The following is a 26,450-nucleotide window of genomic DNA, read 5'->3' on the forward strand; positions in this document are numbered from 1 at the left end:
AATGAATAACGACAGCTGTGCATGACGTCACTAAAAGATACCATTTAACAACCAGACTCATAAACTGAACCAATCAGAATCGAAATTATCATGACGTCATACCTTTAACCAATCAGCGACTAAATCACTATGACATCATTAACCCAAGGCACCCTGAGCCAATCATAGACAAGTGTGCTTATGACGTCATAAATACATTAGCCAATCAGAGTCAAGCAAATTTATGACGTCTCATCCAAGAAATCCAATCAGAATGAAGGATTTGAATGACGTCACAGTTTAAACGTAAATAAAGCCAAATTTGAGTTGAACGAGGCGCCATGGTGGAGATTTTCACCATTTTCCCTGTAAATTTGCCTTCCCTTCCCTCCCGAGCGGCATGAGCGGGAAGAAGTCCATCTCGGGGCCATACAGAGCCACGAAACTGGTGAGTAAAGGTAGAAAATAAGAAGAAATAAGCGAAAAACTAAACATGGCCGCCACTCCCGGAATGAGGAACTGGTCAGATTGGGAAGGCAGGATGTGCGGTGACCTTGCGACCTTGTGACCCCCACCCGGTAGTCGTGTGATCCGGGGCGTGGTGGTGCTGGTGTGCTGGGTCGTGTGTTATCCCCGGGGTGCCTCAGGGGGCGTGCCTTGGGGTGCGGGGAAATGGCGGGAAGTTGTCTGGGGGTGACTTGGAGTGGATATTTATTAACTTATTTGGCTGGAAAGCTGAATAATTACCGTTCGTTGATTTGTTTGGGGTGTAATCTGGAGAGTCATGTGGTTTTCATAAGGTGGAAGCTAAATATTTACTTTACCGAATGATGAAAACGGATTTTTGTTTCATTTATTTATTTATTTATTTTTTCGACTGCTTACTCTTATACTTGTGTGTGTGTGTGTGTGTGTGTGTGTGTGTGTGTGTGTGTGTGTGTGTGTGTGTGGAAAACGATGCTGTACTTGTGACTATTTTGAATTCAGTCCTGTTTGTGCCCTAAAATGAATCTATATTGCTTAACTAGTGTCAGATAGTTCGGAGTAAGGAAAGTTTCATGTTATGTCCCCACCTCTAGTACTTATGTCCCAGCCTCTACTGTCCTTGGTCTTCCTGTTACTTGCACTTAAAGATCCAAAGTTTTCTGAAGCAGCCAGCAAGATTAATACAAGGTCTTCTAGTACATGACAGACACCACCCCTCATTCACCTGCACCAACTGCCAATTAAGGCGAGAATTACATATAATATTCTGTTCTTCCATACATCTTCATCTTGTTTTTTTTGTTTATCTGGTCCCACTTCCACCCATGTGCTCTACGGGACTCACATATCTTGATTTACACTATGTTAATACCATGTTAATTGTCGAAGTTTCCATGTCATAACAATCATAGAGCAGAAAATGTTTGAATTCTCTCTTAAACCTGGGTAGATCATTAGCCCTGATGTCAAGTGGCAGTTCATTGTATACCAGCACTGAACCACGGTAAACCCCAATGTCTCGCTGCCTTGCTGACACCATTCATGCTGGACACTAGGGCTGTAATGTATCACCATCACAGCCTGCATGAACCATAATGCAATACTGACACAGGTTTTACGGCTTTTAAGAACTGTGCACTAAGACTATATAATCAAATAACCACTCAAATTAAAGAGAGTGCTAGATAGCCTCCCTTCCTCTTCCCCTTCATGTAAAATAGTAATCATAAAAGTAATGGAGCAGATAGATTAGTGTCCCCTGTTCTCCTCCCTCCTTAATGTTGAATAATCATTAGAGATATAGAATAAAAGTTTCAAGGCCCGTTTTGACCTCTCTTAAGGGCCTAGTGCTCTCAGTGGTTCTTTTTCTCCCGTGGCCACTGTCCCTCTTACATAAAGGAGAAATGTGTCCCTTCTGCTCTTCCCTCATCAGTGGAGTGGTAGGTGTTGTAACAGAGAGATAAGTTTCCCTTCTTCTCCTCTCCTCTTCTCTCCTCTCATGCCAAACAGCCATACAGATAACAAAACAGATAGATAAGTTTCCCTTCTCCTCTTTCCCTCATGTCAAATATCCATACAAATAAAACAGATAGATAAGTTTCCCTTCTCCTCTTTCCCTCATGTCAAATATCCATACAAATAAAACAGATAAGTTTCCCTTCTCTCCTCTCCTCTCATGCCAAACAGCCATACAAATAACAAAACAGATAAATAAGTTTCCCTTCTCCTCTTTCCCTCATGTCAAACAGCCATACAAGTAACAACAGATCATTAAGTCCCTCTCCTTTCGCCACCAGTGGAATGATGCAGTTCGGTCCTTCTACAATGGCATGCCGGTGGCGCGTCACTGGCGGGGGCTGCGGCAGTACGAGCGCTGCTTCACCGCCACCGAGGCTGTCGACTGGCTACACCAACACCTCCAGGCCAACCCAAACTTCAGTCGTGCCGTGTCCCGAGACCAGACCATCAAGCTGCTCAGGTGTGTGTGTGTGTGTGTGTGTGTGATGTGGACTAAGCCAGGTGTGTGTTGTTTGTTATTTATTCATTTATTTATTTATTTATTTATTTATTTATTTATTTGTTTATTTGTTTGCTTATTCATATATTATTGTTTTGGTTTTATTTTGATGGATTACAGTGTTTTATTTATTTATTTATTTATTTTTTTTTGGAGGGTTTAATTCATGTTTTGTACTTTTTTTTTTCTAAGATTGTGATTTTATTTTAATATGCTGTGGTCAGTATACTATCTAAACTGTCTATTTATCTGTGTGTGTGTGTGTGTGTGTGTGTGTGTGTGTGTATGTGTGATTTCAATAAAGGCTAGATCATATTTTCTGTACTTTTGAATTTGCATTTATAATTTTAGCTACTACTACTACTACAACAACAACAAATATTGTGTGTGTGTGTGTGTCAACTGGAGTACCACATCATATATGCAAATATCCATTAGAAAATAAGTACATTTAAATACAAGAATTTCTAAATATAACAATTGAATAAATATCCTCATTTCACTATTTATTAGGGTAACACAAATACAAACCCAGAAATATACTGCAATTTGGTTCTACTAGTAAAAGAATTTGTAGCTGAATATCTCATGAACACCTTTTTAAAATCCCTCCACTTCATCACCAACAGGAAGTTTGTGAAGTCGGGTTTGCTTGAGGATGTCCGAGGAGGAACCACACGGCCGGAGGACTTCAGGGACGGCAGGGACTTGTACAGGTAAGGCAGGTGGAGCAGGGAGACTGGATGAAGTTAGATGGAACAGGAGTGGATGGGGCAGGTGAAACAGGATGAGTAGACGAGGTGTGGATGGAACAGGAGTGGATAAGACAGGTGGAATGGGATGAGTGGATGAGGTGGATAGAAAAGGAGTGGGTAAGGCAGGTGAAACAGGAGAAGTGGATGAGGCCAATGGAACAGGAGTAGATAAGGCAGGTAGAACATGATGAGTGGATGTGGTAAATGGAACAGGAGTGGATAAGGCAGGTGGAACAGGAGGAGTGGATTGATGCTTTGCCTTGAATATGGGAAGCGAATCATGGAGGTTATGTACAGGTAAACCATAGTGTGTTCTCAGCCTCCATTGATGAGTACCCCCCTTGAAGATGAACAAGTGGAGTGTACACAGATGCTTCACTTCCTCATGTATTGACTCATAAACTCCTGGCTTCTTGCAGCTTCCTTTATTTCTTATGTTCTTATGTTTTTATGTAAATGATGAATAGATAAAGAGATGTTTTTATTTATTTTTATTTATTTATTTATTTATTATTATTATTATTATTATTATTATTGTTGTTGTTGTTGTTGTTGTGTCTTAATGACTATACTGTGAATGGGTGAACTTGAAAATCAGTGATATTTACACGTTTTTCTTTTCTTTTTTCTTTTTCTTTTTCTTTTTTCTTTTTCTTTTTTTTTTCTTTCCTTTTAGTATGTATTAAATCGTAAACCCAAGCTGTAAATATAGTGAAGGAAACAGTTGATGGTTATGTGTGCAGCTTTTGTTGAATCTTAACTTGTAAACCATGAAATAACAGGTAAATAAGATCATAATTCTAATAGTGATGACAGTGATCATCATGAGGAAGTTGGAGATGTGGATGAATCTTTTTTCTTTTATGTTAAGGTTAACAGTTATGCACAACAATTAATATTTATAATCTTTTATGTTTGTATTTTTCTCTTTTTACACTTTCAACAAGCACAATGCAAATTCTCTGCATGAGCAATGAAGTATTATTATTATTATTATTATTATTATTATTATTATTATTATTGTGATGATGATGGTGATGATGCTTAACTTTACTTGTGTGTTTGTGTGTGTGTATCAGGTTCAGCAGTCGCTCGCCTCTGAAGGCCCTGCGAACCCCTGGTCGCTCAGCCCTGGCAGCCCTTGACCCCAACACGCCTCAGCCTGACCTTGGTGCCTCGCCCATCCTCAAACGGCACCGCAGCTCCATACGGCAGGTGTGTGCGTGTGTGTGTTTACCTGGTTAAGAGAGAGAAAGAGAGCACTGAGCTACATTGTTCTGTTTTTTGCATCTATATTTATTCAGTCTTTCCTTTAGTTGATATCCACTCCTTGCCTCCATCACCTCTTGTCTTTAATAAATATCTATGTTTCTACGGGGACTGCTGGCTCTTTTGTCAGGGTGATGCCTATGGTAGGAGTCTCACTTTGCTGGTTTCTCTTTGCTCTTCATCTTTGCCTGCTGGATTACCTTCACTCCTTTCCCTCTCTCTTTATTCTAATACTGTCCTCATATTTTATAGAGGCTTATTTTCTCCCTTCTTGCACATCCTCCTTATTGTCTCTACTCATTTTCATTCACAAATGCACAGTGTGAAAGTTGGATATTTTTGTTTGTGTAGCCAGGAAGTAAATTATCTTTTATTAAATGAGATTAAAAGCAACTGTGCCTTAAGCATTGTTGAGCTTCTTGTTGTATAGGAAATCCAGTTGTAATGCTTATGAATTTACCTTTTTATTCATGTAAGTAAAGGTAGGGAAGGAGGAAGCAGTTTCACTTAGAAAGGACAGGGGTAGACCAGTGTATACTTCCTGGCTGTGCTGTGGATGTGTGTGGCCAGCAATGCAGTGCTTGGGCTCCTGGGTTGTGGTACAGTGGTCCATGAGACTGTCCCTCTCTACCAGGGGTCAGTGGGGCTATGTATGTGAATGGTGTGTAAGTGAATGTGTGGTGCTTTGTCTGGGCTGCCTCCTGTGTAATTGCCAGCCTGGTATATAGATAGATTCACATAAGTAATTCCTTGCCATGCACTGTTACAGAAGCTCATCTCTCTCTCCCTCCTCAGTCTGTCAGGTGTAAAAGAAGCACCACAGAAAGGGACGCCTCACCTGGAGATGATGCCCCGCGTGCAAAGGTGAGGCCCAGGCGTGCTGCTTCCCTCCACCGTGGCGAGAATGCCGTCAACGAGCGGAGGGACAAGGAGGCCCAGCGCAGCGCGGACCAGGGCGGCATGCAGGAGTGCCATCTGGTGGCCCGCCCCCCCACCACGGAGGAGACCAACCAAGTGTGGAGGGAGGTTGTGCTTGACAAGTAAGTGGTTGGCTGCACTACCAGCCAAGAGGTGGATGGAGGAGGAAGACGTCACAAAGGTGTTATGTGATGTTTGTGTGTCCGGAGTTGGAGTTACATGGTGACTTGTGGTGTGGTGTGGTTTGCTGGCATCACTGTTCTGCCAGGTTGGGTGCTGAAAGGATAAGCTGTTGGCATTTCATGTAGGAATGAGATCAGGACGTCTTCTATTCCCACCGTGTGTTGTTCCTGCCGTATGATGGGTAATGAGCACCTGATGGTGGCATACCTAGGGAAAATAGGTAGATTTTGTTGTTAATTCAATCTTGCTTTTTGTGTGTCAGTTGATTATTAGATTTGGGAGACTTGCTTTCACAGGTCATGAAAACTGAACATTTTTATGGTAATAGTTTCTGTGTGATTTGTTTTTCTCCCAGTGATTTATATGTTGTTTAGCTTGACATTGTTTGCTGTGCTGTGGTTGTTTTTCTAGTAAGTTAAGGTCTGAAATACTATTGTGGTGCATCTCTGCAGTTATATTTGTGCTGCAGCATAGGAGTGTTTCTGGACACAGCTTAAAAACATCAGAATATAGTAATGCACTTCAGATTTATTGAAGGCAGCTGATTATGGTAGCTAGTCTCCCAAAGCAAGGTGTTGCTTTGTACAACCTTAGGTATTAGTTAGTTAATTTAAAGCGTGGGGAAAAGCCAAGTGTCTGGGGTAACAGGAGTATATGTGAGGTGAAGGAAACATAGTTCCTGCTGGTTGTGGCTAGTACTTCACTTAGCTTTAACTTGGTGCCTCTTTGGCTGCAGTTCTTTTGGGACAAGAGCCTTTAGTAATCAGTAGCTTACTGCTATGAACAGCTTTTGCTGCAGGTCAGGGACTCTACCAGGGGGGAATTTCAGGATTTTAGGAGAACATTGGGATCACTGATTGGCAGACCTGATAGTTTTACTGTGTTTGAGTTCACCCAGGATGAAGAAAAAAGTGGTATGCACTAGTTACCTGCTGCAAGTGATTTATTAAACATATGCATCTTTTGAATCAAACTTTCTTGAAAAAATATAAATAAATAGATTTAAAAAAAATAAGTAACTTTGTGACATTTGGTTAAAGGTTGCATGGAACAAAAACAAAGGTTAAGTACCAATGCTGAGGGTGAATAATTGTGAGTTTTCACTTGTGATCAGTGTGTGGTGGTAGTGCTGTAATACTCAGCAGCATGCTGTGCCACAGTTGTCTCAGTATAATAACTTCATTCTGTCACAGACTGTGCAGTGATTCTGCCACTGAAAGACACTCATCCACTGATTGACCTGTGTGTTTTAGTCTGCTTTTTAAAACATAGGACAAATTAACTACATTTCTAACAAAATTAGTTTATTTTTACACATGTGATCTAATATCTTACAGTTGAATTATAGTTTGAGTACAAAATCAGTTTGCACCATGTTTTCCAACAAGACAAGGATGTGTAGGCCTGTCATTGGGTGAGCTTGGCAGTGTTACCTTGTTTGTGTCCACTGGTGACAAAATTACTGTGTCAGACTCTGACACTGAAATAGCTGTGCTGTCAGAGGTATGTGGTGTGTGGGTTTTAAGTACTTGATTGATCACACGTGTAAAGGAGCAAACAGCCTGTGCATGTGTAGTACTTGAGGGATGTCAGGCTTTGTGTTGAGGTGTGTATGTTGAGCTGCAGCATCAAAGATTTGTTTTATCTCTCTCATTAATCCTCTGGTCACTGAGTGAGCACACAGGCCTGGTGTCTGCTTGGACTTAAGCAGTGATTTAAGATATATTTTTATAATTGATTTTATTGAATCTACAGAAAAATCAAGATTTATGAATGTTCAATTACACATCATTTCAAGCAAAATATTTCTATTCCTTGTCATGATTTATGAATGCAAACTTCTATTTACAAGTGAAGGCCTATAAAATTTACAGAAAAATATTAACATATCCATTTGATGAAAAAGAGAAATTACAGTTGATTTTAATCTATAAATTCCCAACTCATATTCTTAGTGAATGTAACTCATTCATAAATTGTGATTCATCTGTAGTTTGAACCAATATTCTTTGACATAAGTGTTGTTTTTGGAGAGCCTTGCCCTGAGCACCTGTGTGTGGGCTTTAGTCAGTGATGGTTGATGTATCAGTGCCTTGATCCATGACAGTCATGTCATTCATTATTTATGCTACTCTGTCTGTTGCTAATGGCTACTTAATAAACACTTATTAAATTATCTTGCTGCTTTTACTTGACCCCATAACTGACTAATGGCTCACATGCAGCTGTTGGCTGTGGCCGGCTCTCAGTTAACTGTAAAAATGTCAGTGATACACCTTTTGGAGATTAAGAGAGTACATGTAATGGTCTATGCCAGTAATTCAAGGTGACTGAGGGATGGATGAGGAAAGGCTAAGAATTTTCTCACTCAGGGAGGTTAATGTATTTGGTTCAGAAAATTAAAGAAAGTCAGTGAAACTAAGTAAAGGGAATGTCACAGAAAACCAGAGTGACAACAATGGAAGTGTAAGTGCAAGTGCCAGAGATGTCTTGAAATGGAGTAGTTAGTGTGTGAAAATGGAGAATAACTGCCATATTTATATATCTGTCTATTAGACTGAAATCACTTGGAGGAAGGAAGCAAGAAAAAATGATTTTTTGTCTCCTTGTATCAGTAAGTAATCTGAATAAGAGGTTCCAGTCCCCTTATAATGTCCTTGTAAATTACATTATACAGTAAGCAAGATGTCATTATATGTGTAGATCTGAAGAAAATTTTAAAAAGCTTCACTCAAGAGGATACAAGCAGCAAAATAATGCAAAGCAAGTTAGAAGAGATGGCAGGGGAAAGTTATCAGTGGTGTAAGTATAGTAGGCAAGTACTGAAAGGAAAGGCTGGTTAATGTGAGTGTTTGAGGAGGTACATAAACAAATTCCTGGCCATTTAACGGTTGCAAAGGCCAAAGGCTGTGGTTTGAAGGAAAGAAATAGAAAGTATGTGATAGCTAAGTGGTCAGTGCATGGAAGTGCTGGGTGGACAGCTTTGTAGTAATGTTCTGCTTGTGTATAGATTCTAAAAGCTGTCATGGAATGGAAGGAAATCATCCATATATTACATAGATACACATATACACGCAAACATAAGGGTAAGGAACAAGAAGCATGAGAAAATACCTAGATAGAAAACTTCCTTTGCCAAACACACAAGAGTTTGACAAAATAAAGTGAGGACAGAAAACAGGTAATCCTCAAACATAATCCTTTACTGATGAAATGTTCATGAATAAATAACAAAGGAGACATATGTACTATCTGACTTATTGAATTGAAATTATGTACTTGTTTGAAACCTATTTTGATATTCAGCTTTTTTTTGAGGGGGAAGCAGCAATGAAGTGCCTTTTTTTTCTTTTTCTTATTCTTTTTCCTTATTTGTTGTTTTCTCTTTATTGTTATTATCATTTATTTTATTTACTTTACTTATTTATTTATTTATTGTATTTTATCTATTTATTTACTTTGTAGCTCTTGGGCAGACACCTTTACATGTCCCCTCTCCCCCACCTACACATAAAAAAAAATAAATAAATAAAATAAATAAATAGATAAAAAAATTAAATAAACAAATAAATAAAATCAACTGTCACACTCATCCCCGATAAGGTTGGATGGCATGTGCGAGCGTCTGATCTTTGGGGATGTGACGACAGTGCTGGAGCCCAAGATAGTGTGTGGCGAGAGTGTGCGGCACAACATGACGCAGCTGTCGACGCGCGGTGTGGTGCGGGTGGCGGAGGGACACCCTGAGGACCTGCCCAATTGGATCCTGACAGCCATGAAGTGTTTGGCTCACTGTGAGTAGCCCAGGTTTTTTATTTATTTATTTGCAAGAGGGGCACTGGCTTAGGGCAACAACTCAACAGAAAAAAAAAGGTCCACTGAGCTGCCAGTCCCAAAAGAAAGGTCAAAAAGGATAATAAAAAACTTAATGGTGCTGTTGACATACATTCCATGCCTAGTGTTTGTTGAATGTTTGGTATTTGTTGCCTGTGTGTGTGTGTGTGTGTGTGTGTGTGTGTGTGTGTGTGTGTGTGTGTAGCCTCTGTGTTTGCTGGCCTTGTGTTTTTAGATAATTGATATTCATCAACTGAATGTGTGTGTGTGTGTGTGTAAGATTGCTTATTCTTCCATTCATCTTTCCTTCAGGGCCCAATGCAGCTGACCCGACCTGCAATATCCCTAACTACCCTGGGGTGGAGCGAGACGTCTTCAAGATTGTGCGGGAGTTTTTCACCAACATGGTAGGGAAGCTGTGTGTGTGTGTGTGTGTGTGTGTGTGTGTGTGAATAACTAGCATATTTATTCATATCTATACATTGGGCTGGAATCCCTTAAACAAAGGAAGGTGTGACAAAATGTAGCAATAAATAATTAGAATAAGAAGTTTTAGTTCCCTTGTGTGTGTGTGTGTGTGTGTGTGTGTGTGTGTGTGTGTGTGTGTGTGTGATTGAGTGCATGTTTGTTAGGTAAGGAGGAAGATTAGAGCAATGTTTTCATAGTGGTCTGTAGAAATTGTGTTTGTAGTCTCTCTCTCTCTCTCTCTCTCTCTCTCTCTCTCTCTCTCTCTCTCTCTCTCTCTCTCTCTCTCTCTCTCCTCTCTCTCTCTCTCTCCTCTCTCTCTCTCTCTCTCTCTCTCTCTCTCTCTCTCTCTCTCTCTCTCTCTCTCTCTCTCTCTCTCTCTCTCTCTCTCTCTCTCTCTCTCTCTCTCTCTCTCTCTCTCTCACCAGTCATTGCTTCCCTGCAGGTGGTGCCACTCATCCCCTATGAGCTGTACGAGGCACTCATCCGCCTGTACATCGGGGCAGAGTTCCTGGACATCACCCACCGCTCCCCTGCTGTCCCTGCCAGCACCTCCACTTCCACATCCACTTCCACATCCACCTCCCCACCCCCTGAGCCCTCCCCGCACCCCTGCAGCGACACAGACTCCGTGGAGGACCTGATTCTGAACATGAGTATTGGTGGGCAGGCGACCTCCACACCACATGGGGAGGAGCGGGGCCAGGGGGTGGCTGAGAGGGGGGCTGGTGGCGGCATGCACACCCCCCGGCTGGACACCATGCGCCACCCGGAGGCTGCCCGCCTGCTGCTGTCCCTCAAGCTGCGTGGCCTCAGGGACTATACAGACTTCAAGGACGACAGCCTCTACCCCAACTCTCCCCTGTGCCGCGAGAGTGAGAGGAACCAGCAGGGCCTCCCTCAGGAACCAGCACCACCGCCACCTACACAGAGGGTGAGGTCCCCCAGTGGCCCTACCAGCCAGGCCTCCCTCAAGACCCCTCCAGAGGCCAAGGATGCCCCCCGGCCTTTCAGTGTGCAGAGTGGAGGCCATGACCGGCCAGCCAGCCGTGGGCCAGAGACGGTGCGCTCCATCAAGACCAACGACCAGGCACGGCGGCTCAGGCGGGAGTGTAGCGGTGTTGGCAGCAGCAGTGGTGGTGGTGGTAGTGGTGGTGGTGGTGGTGGTGGCAGCAGTGGAGGGTGGGAGGGTGTGAAGGTGGAGTCAGGTGAGGTGCTGGAGGGCCTGGCACTGCCACACAACTGCTGCTTTGAGACAGCCTTCACCTCGGACAGCCCTCAGACCAGGATCATCCCCCAAAAGTCAGTTGACTCCATCCACTTCCGCCGTGGTGAGAAGCAGCGGCCCAAGAGCCTGGCCGTCCCCCCATTGTCTGGCCCATCTGGCCCCTGGGACTCCACCGTGGATGCCTCATCCGCTTCGGACCTGTTCCGCTCTAGCATCATCTCGTCGGCCAGCACAGAGTACATCACTGCCCTGGCGCCCCTCTCCCCCCTCAACAGATCCCGCTCTGCCGGGAACCTGCAATGTCTGGAGGCTGACTCCAGTGCCCCTGCCCCCCCAGCCCCGGCACCCACCAGGAGCCTGGCCAGCCGCATCAGGGACTCTATCAAGCGGAAGAATCTGCGGGATGACTCCCTCTCCAAGAAGCGCGGTGCCCGAGTGAAGGCCGGCGCAGCAAACCACCTCAGGACGGAGTCTGGTGGTTACGTCAATCCCAGCCTGTCAGGCACCACCCCAGATGATACTGCCAGCACAGTGTCCTCAGAGGGCCTGGGCGTGGAGGGCAGCAGACTGGCACATCTACGTACCAAGTCTGGTGGGTTCCTCAATCTGGCTCTTGCCCCGTATGGAAACTCCATGGACACCCTGGACTCAGTGCCCTCCGCCCCCCTCAGTGCTCGGTCTGACCCGGGCCTGCTGGACCACCAGCCAGCTGCTGCCCCCCCACCTCGGCCACTGTCCCGCCACAGGACCCTCACCCCAGATGGCTGCCTCAGTCACAGCCTCCATTCCACAGCCTCAGGGAACAGCATCTACCACTCGGCCCTCTCCCACACCAGCCACACCAGCCAGGCCAGCAGGGGCAGCACTCCCACCTCCCTGGCCTCCCATACGCCACTGGTCTCCCCTTCTCTGCGGCCCATCAGTGGCATGGCAGGCATTTACTCCTCAGCTCTCAGTAAAGGTAAGCTTTCTTGCCGTCACAGTGTTAGCCATTAGTATGCAGCCTGACAGTTACCTCCCTCAGGTGCATTACTCAGCTGTAATCTCTCACCATGACCTGCAGGCTCCACCTCCCAGCCCCAGCCCTCCAGGGACACCCCCACTGACCTGTACAAACACCTGTCCTCCTCAGCCAATGAGTTAAGTGATGGGTGGATGGACCGCACCCCTCACGGCCGGGCGCCTCCCTTTGGGCGGGGGGGAGCGTGGCGGCTGTACCACTCCTCGCCAAGTAAGAGACGCATCGGCCGCAGGCGAGGGGCACAGGTGTTCTGGGGAAGCAAAGCTTGTCTGCCTGGTACGCCTCACCCTGCATGTTTGGTGTAACTCTGCTGCCTCAGCCACCACACTAAACAAAGCAACCCACCCCTTAACCACCACCTCAGCCACCACACTAAACACAGCAACCCACCCCTTAACCACCACCTCAGCCACCACACTAAACACAGCAACCCACCCCTCAACTCTGCCACACAACTGTTACCACCGCTTCTCGTGCTATATCCAGTTCGTGCCTGTTTTACTACTGGTCTCATTACTAAATAGCTAATGTTATTACTATTACTGTGACTGCTGCCATTTTATATTGGACTTTACACACTCTAAAAATCCTACACTTCATTTTCAAAGCACAAATTTTCATCTCCATCCTGTCATACATTGAAGCCATTCTCTCCCACAGATCATTAACAAATTAATGTCACACATGTTTCACAAGTGTTCATTTAACAAAATGGCATGGTATCTACTAGTAAGTCACATTATCAAGCTCACTACAAACGTTTTGCCTAGATTGATTTTCCAGATATCACCTTTGGTTTACATATGATAAATTATCAGTCCCAAATATTTTAAACACTTCTCCAACACCTGTCCACAACCCAGTGCTTTGTATGAGCAGTTAAGAATGTCATGAGTGTTCTTTATTCTCTTGCTCCTCACTAACCTTAAAAGGAATAGCTGCTAAAAAATTAAATAGGCATGAAATCTAAAGCAGACTTGTTTTAATGCCACAACATTGCATCAAGCATTGGACGCATGACTTGCAGTAGTGGCCACAAGTCAAATAACCTACCACATGCATTTCCACTGTGTTTGATGTTTCCCTCAAAGTGAAGAGGTCTGATCTGCTGAGAATCCAGGTATTGTCAGGTTTTGTAAGGAGATTGTCAGCAGTTCAGACAACACAGGACTGAGGGAAAGCTGCAGAAGGTCACAACTTCTCACCAACTGTGACGATACAAGCCAACCCAACTGTCACTGGAATCTTGTCATGTTAGTGAAGGCTGCCTGTGTGTGTGCCTAACTGTGATTACTGCACCTGTGTTACTGAGAGTGCTTGGCTTGCCCATGGAAGATCTCTGCCCATGCAACACTCCCTTATCCCCAAACACGCCCCTTAACACACATCGTCATCTTAACTCCATTTTTTTATTTTTAAATTTGAGTTCTTTATTAATAGTTTGGAACAAAGACAAAATTATTCTATTTGAAGCTTTGAGAATTTGTAGATCAAGATTCACCTGCACATACCACCTCCCTGTCATCCTCTTTCCCCTCCCTCCAAGCTGTCATCCCACTCCCTCTCCTCTCCACCTGAAGAGATACCACATGACCTGCTACTATTGCACCTCATCAAATCAAGATTCACCTACTATCATTCCTCACATCCTCTCTCTCTCTCTCTCTCTCTCTCTCTCTCTCTCTCTCTCTCTCTCTCTCTCTCTCTCTCTCTCTCTCTCTCTCTCTCTCTCTCTCTCTCTCTCTCTCTCTCTCTCTCTCTCTCTCTCTCTCTCTCTCTCTCTCTCTCTCTCTCTCTCTCTCTCTCTCTCTCTCTCTCTCTCTCTCTCTCTCTCTCTCTCTCTCTCTCTCTCTCTCTCTCTCTCTCTCTCTCTCTCTCTCTCTCTCTCTCTCTCTCTCTCTCTCTCTCTCTCTCTCTCTCTCTCTCTCTCTCTCTCTCTCTCTCTCTCTCTCTCTCTCTCTCTCTCTCTCTCTCTCTCTCTCTCTCTCTCTCTCTCTCTCTCTCTCTCTCTCTCTCTCTCTCTCTCTCTCTCTCTCTCTCTCTCTCTCTCTCTCTCTCTCTCTCTCTCTCTCTCTCTCTCTCTCTCTCTCTCTCTTTCTCTGATGTGATGCAGGACTGATAACTACACCTCCAATTCAGTCAGTTACTCAGTCACCGTCACCCCCAGGACTCCTGACAAGGGAGGGGCGGGAGGCGGCCACCAGCTCGACCCGCCTGCTGCTGCTGCTGCTGAGTCCAGTGCGGCGCCGCAAGCTGCACCTGCTGCTGCGGATGATGAATAAGATGGCTGCCAATGAGAAGCTCAACATTGACCCTGACCTGTCCACGCGTTCCCTGGTGAGTTGATCCCTGACATGGTGGGGTGATTTGGTGTTTGTTTGTTTTTTTTTTTTTTTTTTTTTTTTTTTCTGCCACTTGTATTATTTCTTAACTGTACATAGTGTTGTTACTCATTACCTGTTCCCCTCTCCCTGCTTTGCTGTGTACTTGTCATCATCTGGTTATTTTTATCATTATTCTAGGGTGCGGTATGGTAGTCCACGAGTCAGTCCCTTTCCACCAGGGGCTGACAGGGCTGGGACTGAGTGATGGGTGTATGAGTGTGTGGTGCTTTGTCTGGGCAACCCTGTGTGTGATTGCCAGCTTGGTACACAGATACATTGTTTATTTATTTATTTATTTATTTTATTTTATTTATAATTTTTTTTATTTTATTTTTTCTGCTGATTGATTATTTTTTTATTTATTTTATTTTGTTTTATTTTTTTATGCAGGTAGATTATTTATTTATTTATGTATTTATTTATTTACTTTATTTATTTAGGTATTTATTTTATTTTATATATATATATTTTTTTCTGTACATTGCAATGCACCACTGTGTACCTTCTCTCTTCCCCCCCATCTCTCTCTCTCTTTCTCTCTCTCTCTCTCTCTCTCTCTCTCTCTCTCTCTTCTCTCTCTCTCTCTCTCTCTCTCTCTCTCTCTTCTCTCTCTCTCTCTCTCTCTCTCTCTCTCTCTCTTCTCTTTCTCTCTCTCTCTCTCTCTCTCTCTCTCTCTCTCTCTCTCTCTCTCTCCTCTCTCTCTCTCTCTCTCTCTCTCCTCTCTCTCTCTCTCTCTCTCAAATTACCTTCCTGCACCCCACCTCATCTGTCCATCCTGGGGTACAGCATCACTTTTCTCCCAATCCCCCACCACTACCCTCCTGCACCCCCTACCCCTCCATCTTTCCAGCTGCAGCATCACTCATCTCCCAACCCCACACACTACCCTCCTGCACCCCCACTACACCTCCATCTGTCTAGTCTAGGCTGCAGCATCATTCACTCCTCAAACCCCCCAGACTACCTTCCCCAACTCCCCCATACACCTCCATCTGTCCAGCCTGGGGTGCAAAGAGAGAGAGAGAGAGAGAGATGGGTGGGGAGAAGAGGTGGAGGAGGAGGAGGAGAAAAAGAAGAAAAAAGATTAGACAAAAATAAGAGGAAAAAGAGAGAGAGAAAGAGAGAGAGAGAGAGAGAGAGAGAGAGAGAGAGAGAGATGAGGGAAGGGAAAGGCACACAGACAGAAGGTGTGAATTGTTTTACTTGATCTTCTTCCTTTAAATCAACTGCCGCCCTTCATATGGAAACTTTTACTTGTTGTTAAGTTAATCCACTAAAGATAAGAAGGGGTGGAAGGTTGAGTGGAAAAAAGACATGCCCTGGGTCCATCATTTTTGTTGAGTGACTACCAACCGAGCAGCTGTTGCTTATTTGACATGACACTGTGTACTGTAATGCGGAGTCAATTCAAAACAGCCTCAGCAGGGAAATGCCAACTGATATAACTCGACACCTCCTCATTACAGCTCCCACTCTCCTCCTCTCATCCCTTTCATTATCTGTCAGTCCAAATAAGTTCCACAAATAGCAATTTCCAAAGAGTCACAGGAAAGAAGTACCAGTAAATATAGGGGTCAAGTTAACCCTTTCACTGATATGGTTATCTGTTAACATTCTGAGCAGTGTGAAAAATATTTTACAAGGACAGAGAGACAGAGAGAAAAAGAAAGAGTATAGTTAATTTTTTCTTTTCTAGGAGAGAGAAGTGTTTAAGACAAGTACAGTACAAAAATAAAAAGTTACACAGTCATGAAATAATTGTCTACCAGTGAAAGGTGACCATGACAGTGACAAAGAATTCACTCCCTCCACAGATTTGATGATGATAATGATTCACTCTCCACCACAGGTCCTCAACACCTTCGCCCGCAGCATCCTCCTGTGTGAGCGCGAGGCGGACCACGATGAGGTGCTGGCACTGCGGGTGGTGGCCTTCCTCATGGATGCCCACGAGGAGGTGATGGCCCCTCCCCAGGACATCACCGTGCTGGTCCACAGGCGCCTGGCTCTCCGACATCGCAGCCAGGTGGGGTGTGTGGAGAGGCAGGAGGAGGGTGATGAGGGAGGCTTGGATGTTTGGGTAAGGTTTGGTTAGTTATAAGTTAGCTGTCTCTTTTCCATGTGGTTTAATAGCCATACAAGGGATGGATAGTGTCAAGGAAGTGTTTGAGGGAAGAAGACTAATACTTGAGCATTGTAGATTGTGCATGACAGAAGAGAATGGAGAGCAGTTGTGAGTGAGGAATGATATGGCCCTGCAATCTCTGGGGTTATCAGGTGTGGTAGGGGAGGGTGCTGGTTATGAAAGAGCCTTCTTCTGGACCTAACTGTCCAAGCTGTGCGGCTGATTCCCATAAAGTGAGGGCAGGAGTACTTTCTCTTCTCTGTCAGGGGCCAAGAGGCTAAGGGGATGATGTGAATGTGAAAGTTGTGTGGCCTTGTCTTGGCTACCCCACCTTTTGAGGGAAGATAATCTTGGTGTTTTATTTATTTATTTATTTATTTATTTATTTATTTATTTATTTTTATTTTTTCTTTTTTTCTTTTTTTATTTATTTATATGTGTGTGTTTGCGTTTGAAGTAAAATTAACACTTTCTGTAACTAAAGCTTTTATGTTTTTTGGGAAATTAGAGATCCTTTATAGTGTTGGATTCAGATGTGGTGGAGGAGTTCTTGCAATCCTTCCCTAACCTTTTTATTCCAGAGTTATCTTAGTCATGTTATGGTATTTAGTGTGAGGTGTGGTGGTGTGTCTGTCCGTCCCCTGCATGACAGTCCTGACCACGGGTGTCTTGGGGTCGTGAGGGACATAACAACACCAGGATGCTAACCCATGTCTTGTCGGCACACACTGTGGCAGAACACTCTCAATACTCACCTCATCAACTTGTTGCCTGCAATGTTGAGCTTACCTGTGTTTTGCTCACACCTCAGTTATCCTATACACTGTGTGGCTTGTGTGTCCTTTGGTTCAGATGCTCAGTGTGATATCTGCACATTATTTGCACTTTTTTATATATATATTCTTGTACTTATATTATTTGATCTATAGAGCTAACTTAGTGGTAGTGATTTCTTTTTTCTCTTTTTTATTCATGTCTTCAGCTTTTTTTCTCTTTTATATGTGGGTGCAAGACTTGACTAGCCTCCTTCACTCATCTCCATTTTAAAATAATGTTTTCTTCTAACCTCTTTATATCTTGATTTATTCTGTTATTCCATTGATCTGTCTCTTGTTTAGTGTTCTTTCCGTGCATCCTTGTACCTTCATCTTCCTTACGCTTGTAGTCACATCATAAGTGTCAGAGCAGCCACAGGTGTTCAGGAAGCTCAGATGGTTACCTGTTGATTTCTGATAGTCATACTTGCCTTTTAAATATTGGCATACATACTGTAGCTTGAATTAAGTTTGTCCTGCCACATGGTGTCATGTACATTAGTCTTAGTGGTGTAAACATGAACACTTGCAATGTGAATGTTGTGTCTTGGGAGTACCATAACCTGGGCCAAGGAATGCACATGATCTGGGAAGGCAAGAGTCCTGTGGGGATGTTCATGTATGTATGTATATTGGGTACCTATGGATTCTGCCAGTCATGTGGGGAGTGGGTCTAAGTGGCCTCAATTGAACTGTTTCACTGATTGTTGTGTTGTTACTAATGGGACCCTTCACATTACTACTTCCAGGGATCTGTTATCACTCTGTATTGTCTTGTCTCTGTCCCTTACGTGCTCTGAGGGCCACGTCCTCGGAGCCCTGCGGACCCACCTTGCCGGACACACTTGGAACGGAGACCCAGGGAGGCTGTAGTGTAGCTGTAGCTTGGGTGGCCTTGTGTCTTGTGTAGTGTGGTACTGGTGTGGATGTGGTAAAAACTTGTTGTTTGTAGAGCTGTTGAATCCAAGTTTCTGGTTTGCATCAAATATTTCCTGTCTTAAGTATGATCCTAAATTGTAAGTAGTGATCCACGCTGAGCTGAGCAGCTCTGACAGTGTCACACTGATGGTTCTTAATACTGGAATAGAGCATATTGCACTCAATAAGAATTCATACACTTGAGTCAATTGTCCTTTAATTCCTAATTCCAGCAAGACACAGCTCCAGTAAGCTGTAGCTCATACTTTACACCAAAATTACATAGTATAAATGTTTTTAGCATACCAACAAAATGTTAAGAGTGGAACAAGATGTATGACCAGTATAATATTCAGAAACAATAGATCACAGGGGTGTTCTGGATAGAGGCTGTCACTGGTGCAGGTGTGGGATGTAACAAATTACTTTATATATTACATGTAACAAGAATATCTGGCTTTCTTGCTTCATCATTTAACATATTGAAGTATTGAAGCCTATGCATAAATGGACCAATTCTCCACTGTGAGTGGACCTCAACAACTCCTTGGTATTTTGTGTAATAGTTCTGAATGTGATGAAGAGCTTGGCTGTGGTAGCAAGTATTGTAGTGGTATGTGATGATGACAGGCAGTAGAGATGATTGGTGAATAGCTGCTTCAAGGTGGTGGTGGTGGACATCAGCTGCAGGGTTAGAGGTTGTGTGAGTGTGGACAGCAGCTTCACAGTGGTGGTGGTGGTGGTGGTGGTGGTGGACATCAGCTTCAGGGTGTGGGTGGTGGCGTGGTGTGGCTGAGGTAACACAGCTTGGTGTGGTGGGTGGCTGTCCTGATCAAAGATAACACAAGACAGGATTTTCTTGGGCCATCAAATTTGTTATTGCTTCATTATAGTTTGTGATTCATGCTTTGGGATGTGCATTAATGTAGTGGACATATGTAAGTTGATAAAACCATGATATATTTGCTATTGTGCTCTTTGTAATCTGTGGCATGTCATGTTACAGATCACAAAGCTTGGAAAAGCAATGGAAGCTAAGTTTCTGAGGTTCACAATCTAGAAAATAGTTGTCTAATCCAGAACTTTGTCCAACTATATATATTTAATGGTTAGAAATCACTGGCCACAGGGAAAGTAAAGTAATGTAAGACAAGAAATTTTTAATGAAGGATTAGTAAATATAGATTAACATTAATTTGGTAAGAGAGAAGACAGCAAGAAGTGTTTGTAAAGTAGTGTAGAGGAAAGAAGTAAAGCATCATGAGTAAGATGTGGTGTAAGCATGAGTGGTGGGGGGATGAGGTGAGGGAGTGGTGAGGGGTGAGGGGATGCTTGCATGTGGTAGTGGGCAGCTGTGAAGTGTGAGAGTGTCAGGGAGTGTCAGGGCACAGCTGGTCAGGGGAGGAGAGGCAGCTAGTCACTGTGTTGGTCATCTGAAAACACTCCAGATTTTACATTAGTTGTGTGGTGGTGAATGTTAGTTGTCCTCTTATCATCTTAAAATTTCCTCTCTTTATAATGATTGGTTCTTTCCCCTTAGAGGCCTGGAGATGTACATGTAAGGGAATGCTGGTAGAGATAGATAGTTTTTTTTTTTTTTTTTTTTTTTTTAGAAGTGGTACTATAGTAACCATGGCACCACTAATCTGTAGATGATAGTGACTTGTCAATACATGAGTAGCATAGACTAGCAATACATACATGTGTTGTAGGAGACAGTACAGTCTGCCTAAACCTTTTCATTGTGGTATACAGCTTGGGGTAACATGCTACTGTGTATCTTAAATAAGTAGACTGTATCTGTTGTCTGAATTGATGAATTGGTTATTCATGTCTATATCATTGGTCAGTGGCCTTGTTGCTGACATGCTCTCTGAGTGTAGTGAGGCTGTGCACATGCTTGGGTGCTCCTGCCACTACTGGTGCTGTATCTGGAGTACATCCCTCTGTAACTCGGGTGATTTCCTCGTACACTTGGTATTTGCTGTGTAAGTGTTGGCAGAGGATGTTCCTGCACCCTGTTGTGAGGTGGCTTGCTGAAAGGAGCAGTAGGTGGTGTTGGGTGCTTGGAGGTGCAGTACTTGTGGTGGTGGTGGCATGAGCTGAGCCTGTGTGTGGCGCGCTGGAGGCATGCTCCCGCCCTCCGTTCCAGGTTGTGTATGCGGCAGCAGCTGGGGAGCGCGCCATCACCCACACCTACTGCCGGCAGGTGACAGCCTCCGAGTACCAGCGGCAGCAGGTCACCGGCTCACAGCTGTTCTTGGCACAGCTCCTGGACCAGCTGGTGGACAACACCGCCAAGTTCTCATCCAAGGAACGCAAGAGGAAGCTGAAGGAGGTGAGGTGCTGGTGGTGTGACAGGATGTATCCTGTACACTTGAGTCATGGTCCATAAGTGTTATAGTCCTAAAAAAAAAGAAAGAGAATTGATAATGATAATTTGAATATGCATCAGTCAGTATCAAATCTACTTTTTTTATTTCTACCTTAAATAGATTTTCCACTATTTGGAGGCTTTTTACTGTTTCAGGATAAAGAACAGTTGCTTTTTTTTGTAACTGGAAAAGTTCATAAATTGAATTTTTTTATAACCAGTTTGTTTGTGTATTTCAGTTGTGACCAAACATAATGTCAAAGAATATAAGTTAGCTGCTGGTGTTTTGATTCAGTATCACTTGTTACATCACAATCATGTGGATTGAACAGATGTGTGCAGAGTAAATTTCAGAGCATAGTGTATATGAATATGTTTGGGATCAATTTTTTGTCATTAATTTGTTTGTCATAGTTCCATTGCAATTGCAGATTGTGTAAAGGCTTGAGTTTAATAATTTGTATTCTTTGATTTGTAGATTGTTTTCACTGTGTCGAGGAATTTTATCATTGTAATGTGCCTCGTTGTGTGTTTTGTGTGAAATATATTTGACACAAGGTGACTTTCCTCACTCCCTTCTCCACAGTTCAAGTCGCTTTACCCTGAGGTGTACCGAGCCAGGTTCCCCGAGGAGGAGGAGGAGACCAAGAAACCTGAGGGGAAGAGCCGCATGAAGAGCCTCATCAAGCTGGCCTCCCTCACCTCCCTGGGCCGCAGCCGCCAGATGAGGGTGTGAGGCATGGGTTGCAGGAGGCACAGCCAAGCAGGGTGTAGGGAGGGGTGTGGCAGCCAGTCAGGGATAATATGGCTAGTGAAGTCATGTCATGTATCAGAACTGGCTGGTCATGGGAGGCAGGAGCATTGAAGGAGGATCCAATATATGGCCACATAAATGGCATTTAGATTTAAGTTGATTAATCGATGCTTGTATTATTAACAGAATAAGAGAGGTGTACACAAGCCAAAATAGTCATTATCAGTCAAGATCTTTTCAGTAAGTTAGTTTTTGTGCATCCTCTAATGCAGGACACCTCAAGTGATGAGGGTAAAGTGAATCCAAGGAAGAGAGGCTTGACATGTCCAGTGTGGGTGAAGGAATGAATGAGAGCAGTAGAGATTTCAGATTCAGTACCTTCAGTTATTATGGTGACAGAAAACAAGAGAGCATGTGATGATGACGAAAGTTTATGTATGGCCAAGTTAAATACTGCATGTGAGAGTGATGACCCATAGTAAGTGAGAGAACAATCATAGAATACTCAGAAGTGAAGACAGTGGAGAAATGAGAGGACAGCAATGAATGTGGTTGAAATATATGAAGTGGAGGAATGACGGACTTATGGTGTGTACATTCTGTTACTTATCCTCTTACCATTATTGTCTTTGTTGTATAAGGATTAGTTCTCTCCCCATTGAGGCCTGAAGTGTTGCTATAAGAGGGAGGGCATTCAAGGACACACTAGAACAGGTTGCTTATTGGGTTACCTTCACTCTCCAGCCAGGTGTTTTTGCTGATCATGTGTGCTGCAGTGCTGGTCAACATTGGCTCAGCTTGGGTAGATGCAAGTGCCATGTGACAAAGTGAAGCCATAAGAGTGCCATCTGGTGTCAAATAGTGAGACAGAGACTGGTTTGAAGCATATGCCATCTGTGATTAACATTCTTTCAGTGAGATGAGAGTTTTAGATCATACCCAGTCATTAATTGCATGATTTGCTGAAGCTTTTATTCATATGTAACATAGGACATATGCTTCATATATATATCTAATTACATAACCTTTATATAATTATCTTTTGTGTATAGCTGTCTTATTATATTACTTTATCCTCTCTTCCTAAGGACACATGTCAAGGCATTAATGTTATTGCAGTGTTACTAATAGTGCTAGTGTAGTCTGTGTGGTGCTAGTGTTAATATTAGTGATAGTGGTGTTTGCATAATATGTGGATGTGGTGATTGATGGGCAGAAACACAGAAGGGATGGTGAGAGTTGGTATGTCACTGGATACTAAATAGGAGAAATAATGTCTACTTGTTTGGCATTAATTGTAATGCATATTTGGTGAGAGATGGTAAGCTAAATGTAGACAGAGTAATGACAACACTTGATTTCTTATGTAAAAGGGAAGAGTTGAAAGTGTATACATACTGTGTATAATATGTTGAAACTACTTGACAGATGGGATTAAGGTATACTGAAATGAGGAAATGAAAAAGAAGAAAATATGAGAAAAGTGCACTATTAAGGCAGAGAAAAATATTAGAAATTGAAGGATTCTGTAAGTACTTGTAGATCAGTTAAGTTATCAGAGAAATTTGATCCAGGAGGTAGATAATTATTAAGTGAGGTGACAGACAGCAATGATATGAGGAAGAATCTCCAGCACAGTGTTTTGCTGCCTTACCGAGTCATGATATTAGAGTACCAGATGAGGGGTGGGGGGAACTTGTGTGTTAGTTAATGTGACTTAGAATGGTAGAACAGCCATCACATATAGATAGATGCAGAATATTTCCTGAAAAGACATAGATGCATATGGTTCAATTTTAAGTGTTATCTGAAGAAAGTGTTTAGGAAATATGATACAAATGAAGGAGGGAGACTCTGTGACGTAAAGGAATGGAACACTGTTGACAGAGTTGATAGAGTATTTTGGGAACAGTTCTGCCTTGACCATTCCTTACAAGGGAAGCACCTCAGAGGCACTACAAAATTATGATTTTTGTTTATTGATGTTACTACTGCAAGTGCTAGTATTTTTGTTAGTGATAGTGGTAGCAGCACTGAAGGTAGTGTTGGTGGTGAGGTGGTGTTAGTGTGGTGCAATGTTACAGATAAGAGTACTGCATAACAAACAGGATTTACAGTAGGTGAAGTGTTGATGTTAATAGGATAGAGTAAGGACAGGAGACTTGAGTGTACAAAGGGAGATTTAGTCAGCCATTTTTTAGTGCCATTTATGTGTTCTTCATTAATAGATTTAGAAGACAGAAAAAGAGCTGAATTGGATCTGTTCTTATCTTGCAGTGAGGAAAGAGGAACACTGTGATCATAAAGTCATGATTATTGTATATATAATCAAACAGCCTTGGATGAAACATTGGCCTTGCTTGTGATCACAACAGTACAAATGTTACTCCCATCTCTGGTTCTGCATTAACTTTTCACCACCATGATGTGCCTTGTGCTCCTGGCAGTGCTGGCCAGACTGTTCATAGCTCCAGCAGTGAGGGTAATGGTGTGATGCACTATAGTTTACTAGTGTAGACATCTGATTACAGTAAAGGACAGAGCTTTCTTTCCCTCCTCCACATCTTGAAGCAGCAGCACCTGCAGTCTTGTTTCTTTGCTTTGTGCCTAACAACACACTAGTCTACCTTCTCACACCAGCAAGGCTGCAAAGAAACAAATATATTCTTGGTATTATTTTTAGGGAAATGCAAATTTTCAGCCAGCATATGCCAGCATATTGTGTGGGTAACTTTCATTTCTGTAGTGTTACTTTGACAGTGTCCATTCTTCACTACCTGTCTGAATCTACCTTGCAAAATTTTTTTGTCTTCTGTGCTTCTGTCTTTTATTGACAGTTTGTTTCTTGGCCTGACTGTCAGCTCTTATTTATAAACCTGATGTGGAAAGCTGATGTAAATAGTTTGTAAATATACCATAGATTCTTATTTCATAGCATTGTATAACAAAGGTGTGCAATCTTAGCAGTACACTTTTATCTTAGGTATTGATGCTTCAATATCCTCCTTATTTACATACCAAAAGTATTAACATTAAGTGTATTATGTTCTACAAATCACCTGTGCATTGTTTTACTGATAACATGTCAGTGTGTAAGCTTGTGTGACCAGCACTTTGTATTTTAAGTGGTGACATGCCATTTCTGTCTTGTTACTTATACAGTAGCATAAAGTATTTCCATTCCTAATACCATATCACCTTCCTATACATTATTGTGACATCATCCCTACTTTATTTTATACTCTTAATATGCCACATGACCTCTGATATACATTACCTTGACTCATTTCACTCACTCACTCAGCAGCACAGAGTCAGGCTGCTGTCATCACTACCACAGTCGTGTATATACATTCACTCTCCACTATATATAATGTTCTTCATTCTCTTCTTTATAGGAATGTGTAGTGCTGAAGAGGAGGCTTCCATGATGTTGTTCCTTTCCACTTTTTAACACACACACACACACATGCACATGTACATGTGCTTATTATTATTAAAAATCTGATTCATATCCTGTATTTATTATTATTATTTTTATTATAAATGTGCACAAATTGATAAGATGACAGTGATCAAGTTTTATTGTTTGTCTGTTTATCATTATTATTACTTTATTTGCCATCATTATTACATATTTTATATTGATATTATTGACTTGTCAGCAGGAATATAGAAAAGCTCAGTATTATTTGTTAGTGATTGCTTATCTATTACATGAAGTTGATTTTGTGCAACAAGATATAGTAGGTAAGGTTTTTATAAAGGTATTTAAGATCACATGCAGTATACTACTGGTGTATGTTTACTGGGAAGCTTTATTTTATAGCTTGTTGTGTCAATGTTTTGTGCTTAGAGGAGCTTTACACATTGATGGAAATGAGTGCAGATGTAGCCGTGCAGGAACTGTTGGGTGGGTGTGGAGATTTGCGTCAGAGGTTATTGGGGACGTTATCCTGCATCTCATACATAACTAATTGTCTAACTTCAGCCCTCGAGGCACCATTATCCTGTATCATAAAATTTTCAGTGTTAGCTTATTACTTAAATTCGTGTTGTTTTATTCATTTTAATATGAGGTACTTACAGAGGTGGTACAGTCATTGGTCATAGCAGATTAATATGCCATGCTTACTTACTTCCACTGTGTTAAATGTTTCCCCACAATTTTAATAATCTGGCCTGCTGAGAATGAAACAGGGTTTTTCAGAAAACTGCAAGTGGATCAGAGGACTTCAGATTAACACAAAATGCAAAAACATGGAAGTGAATGCAGAAAGTTACTCAACTAGCCACCATGACCCTACTGTTCTCTTGTAGCCTTCAAAGACCTCAGTGTTTGATGATAGCTTGTGTCAGTGAATCATTGCAGTATTTTACATTGGTTACAAAACTGATCTTTAGATAAAATTGGAACTTATTTTGAGGCATTATCTGAATAGCTGTCTTGGTTGATCATCTATTTAGTATAAAGCACAAAAGGGAAGAGGAGAGGACAGTGGAAGGAGTGAGCCAAAGTGTGATACATGACAGGAGTGCGTAGACTAGGACAAGTGACTGGAAGGAAAACGGCACACAAGCATAGCAAATTTTTTTATTAATGCTACTCTGGATAGTGCAGGGCTTTACCAATAGATTGTATGTAATCTGCTCACAGGAACTTGACTGAGACTCCTCCCCTTCATCTGACCAAAGTAAACTGCCCAAAATTATCTCGAGTGTGCTTTGACTTAAGTGGGATTGTGTGAGAGGGGAACGGGGCTCATCCATGAAGGTTACCAGTGCTGGGTCAAACAATGGGAAGGGGTGGTGTTTTTTGTAGAGTTTCTGTGAGCATTCTACAAGTGTGGGTCTCCAGGGTAAATGTCACTGTGATTTGCTTGATTGATTGTATGACTTTTCTTTGAACTAAAATTTTTATAACC

General features: G+C 42.6%; 1 protein-coding gene across 5 annotated transcripts; it reads left to right on the forward strand.

Moving 5' to 3' along the window:
- LOC135104835 (DEP domain-containing protein 1A-like) lies at positions 1-26,450 on the forward strand. Of its 5 annotated transcripts, none has more exons than XM_064012504.1 (13): positions 1-427; positions 2,262-2,443; positions 3,112-3,198; positions 4,317-4,452; positions 5,302-5,546; positions 9,211-9,401; positions 9,754-9,848; positions 10,352-12,095; positions 12,267-12,431; positions 14,323-14,492; positions 16,389-16,565; positions 20,550-20,735; positions 21,358-26,450. In XM_064012504.1, the coding sequence occupies exons 1-13, from the start codon at positions 380-382 to the stop codon at positions 21,505-21,507; spliced, it is 3,576 nt and encodes a 1,191-aa protein (XP_063868574.1). In that variant the 5' UTR covers positions 1-379; the 3' UTR covers positions 21,508-26,450. The 5 variants fall into 5 exon arrangements, with proteins under 5 accessions (XP_063868574.1, XP_063868575.1, XP_063868572.1 ...); XM_064012505.1 differs by having other exon boundaries at positions 2-427; positions 12,267-12,365; XM_064012502.1 differs by having other exon boundaries at positions 3-427; positions 12,198-12,431; positions 20,607-20,735.

The sequence above is a fragment of the Scylla paramamosain genome, chromosome 11 (assembly GCF_035594125.1).
Source record: "Scylla paramamosain isolate STU-SP2022 chromosome 11, ASM3559412v1, whole genome shotgun sequence".
Taxonomy (NCBI): Eukaryota; Metazoa; Arthropoda; class Malacostraca; order Decapoda; family Portunidae; genus Scylla; species Scylla paramamosain.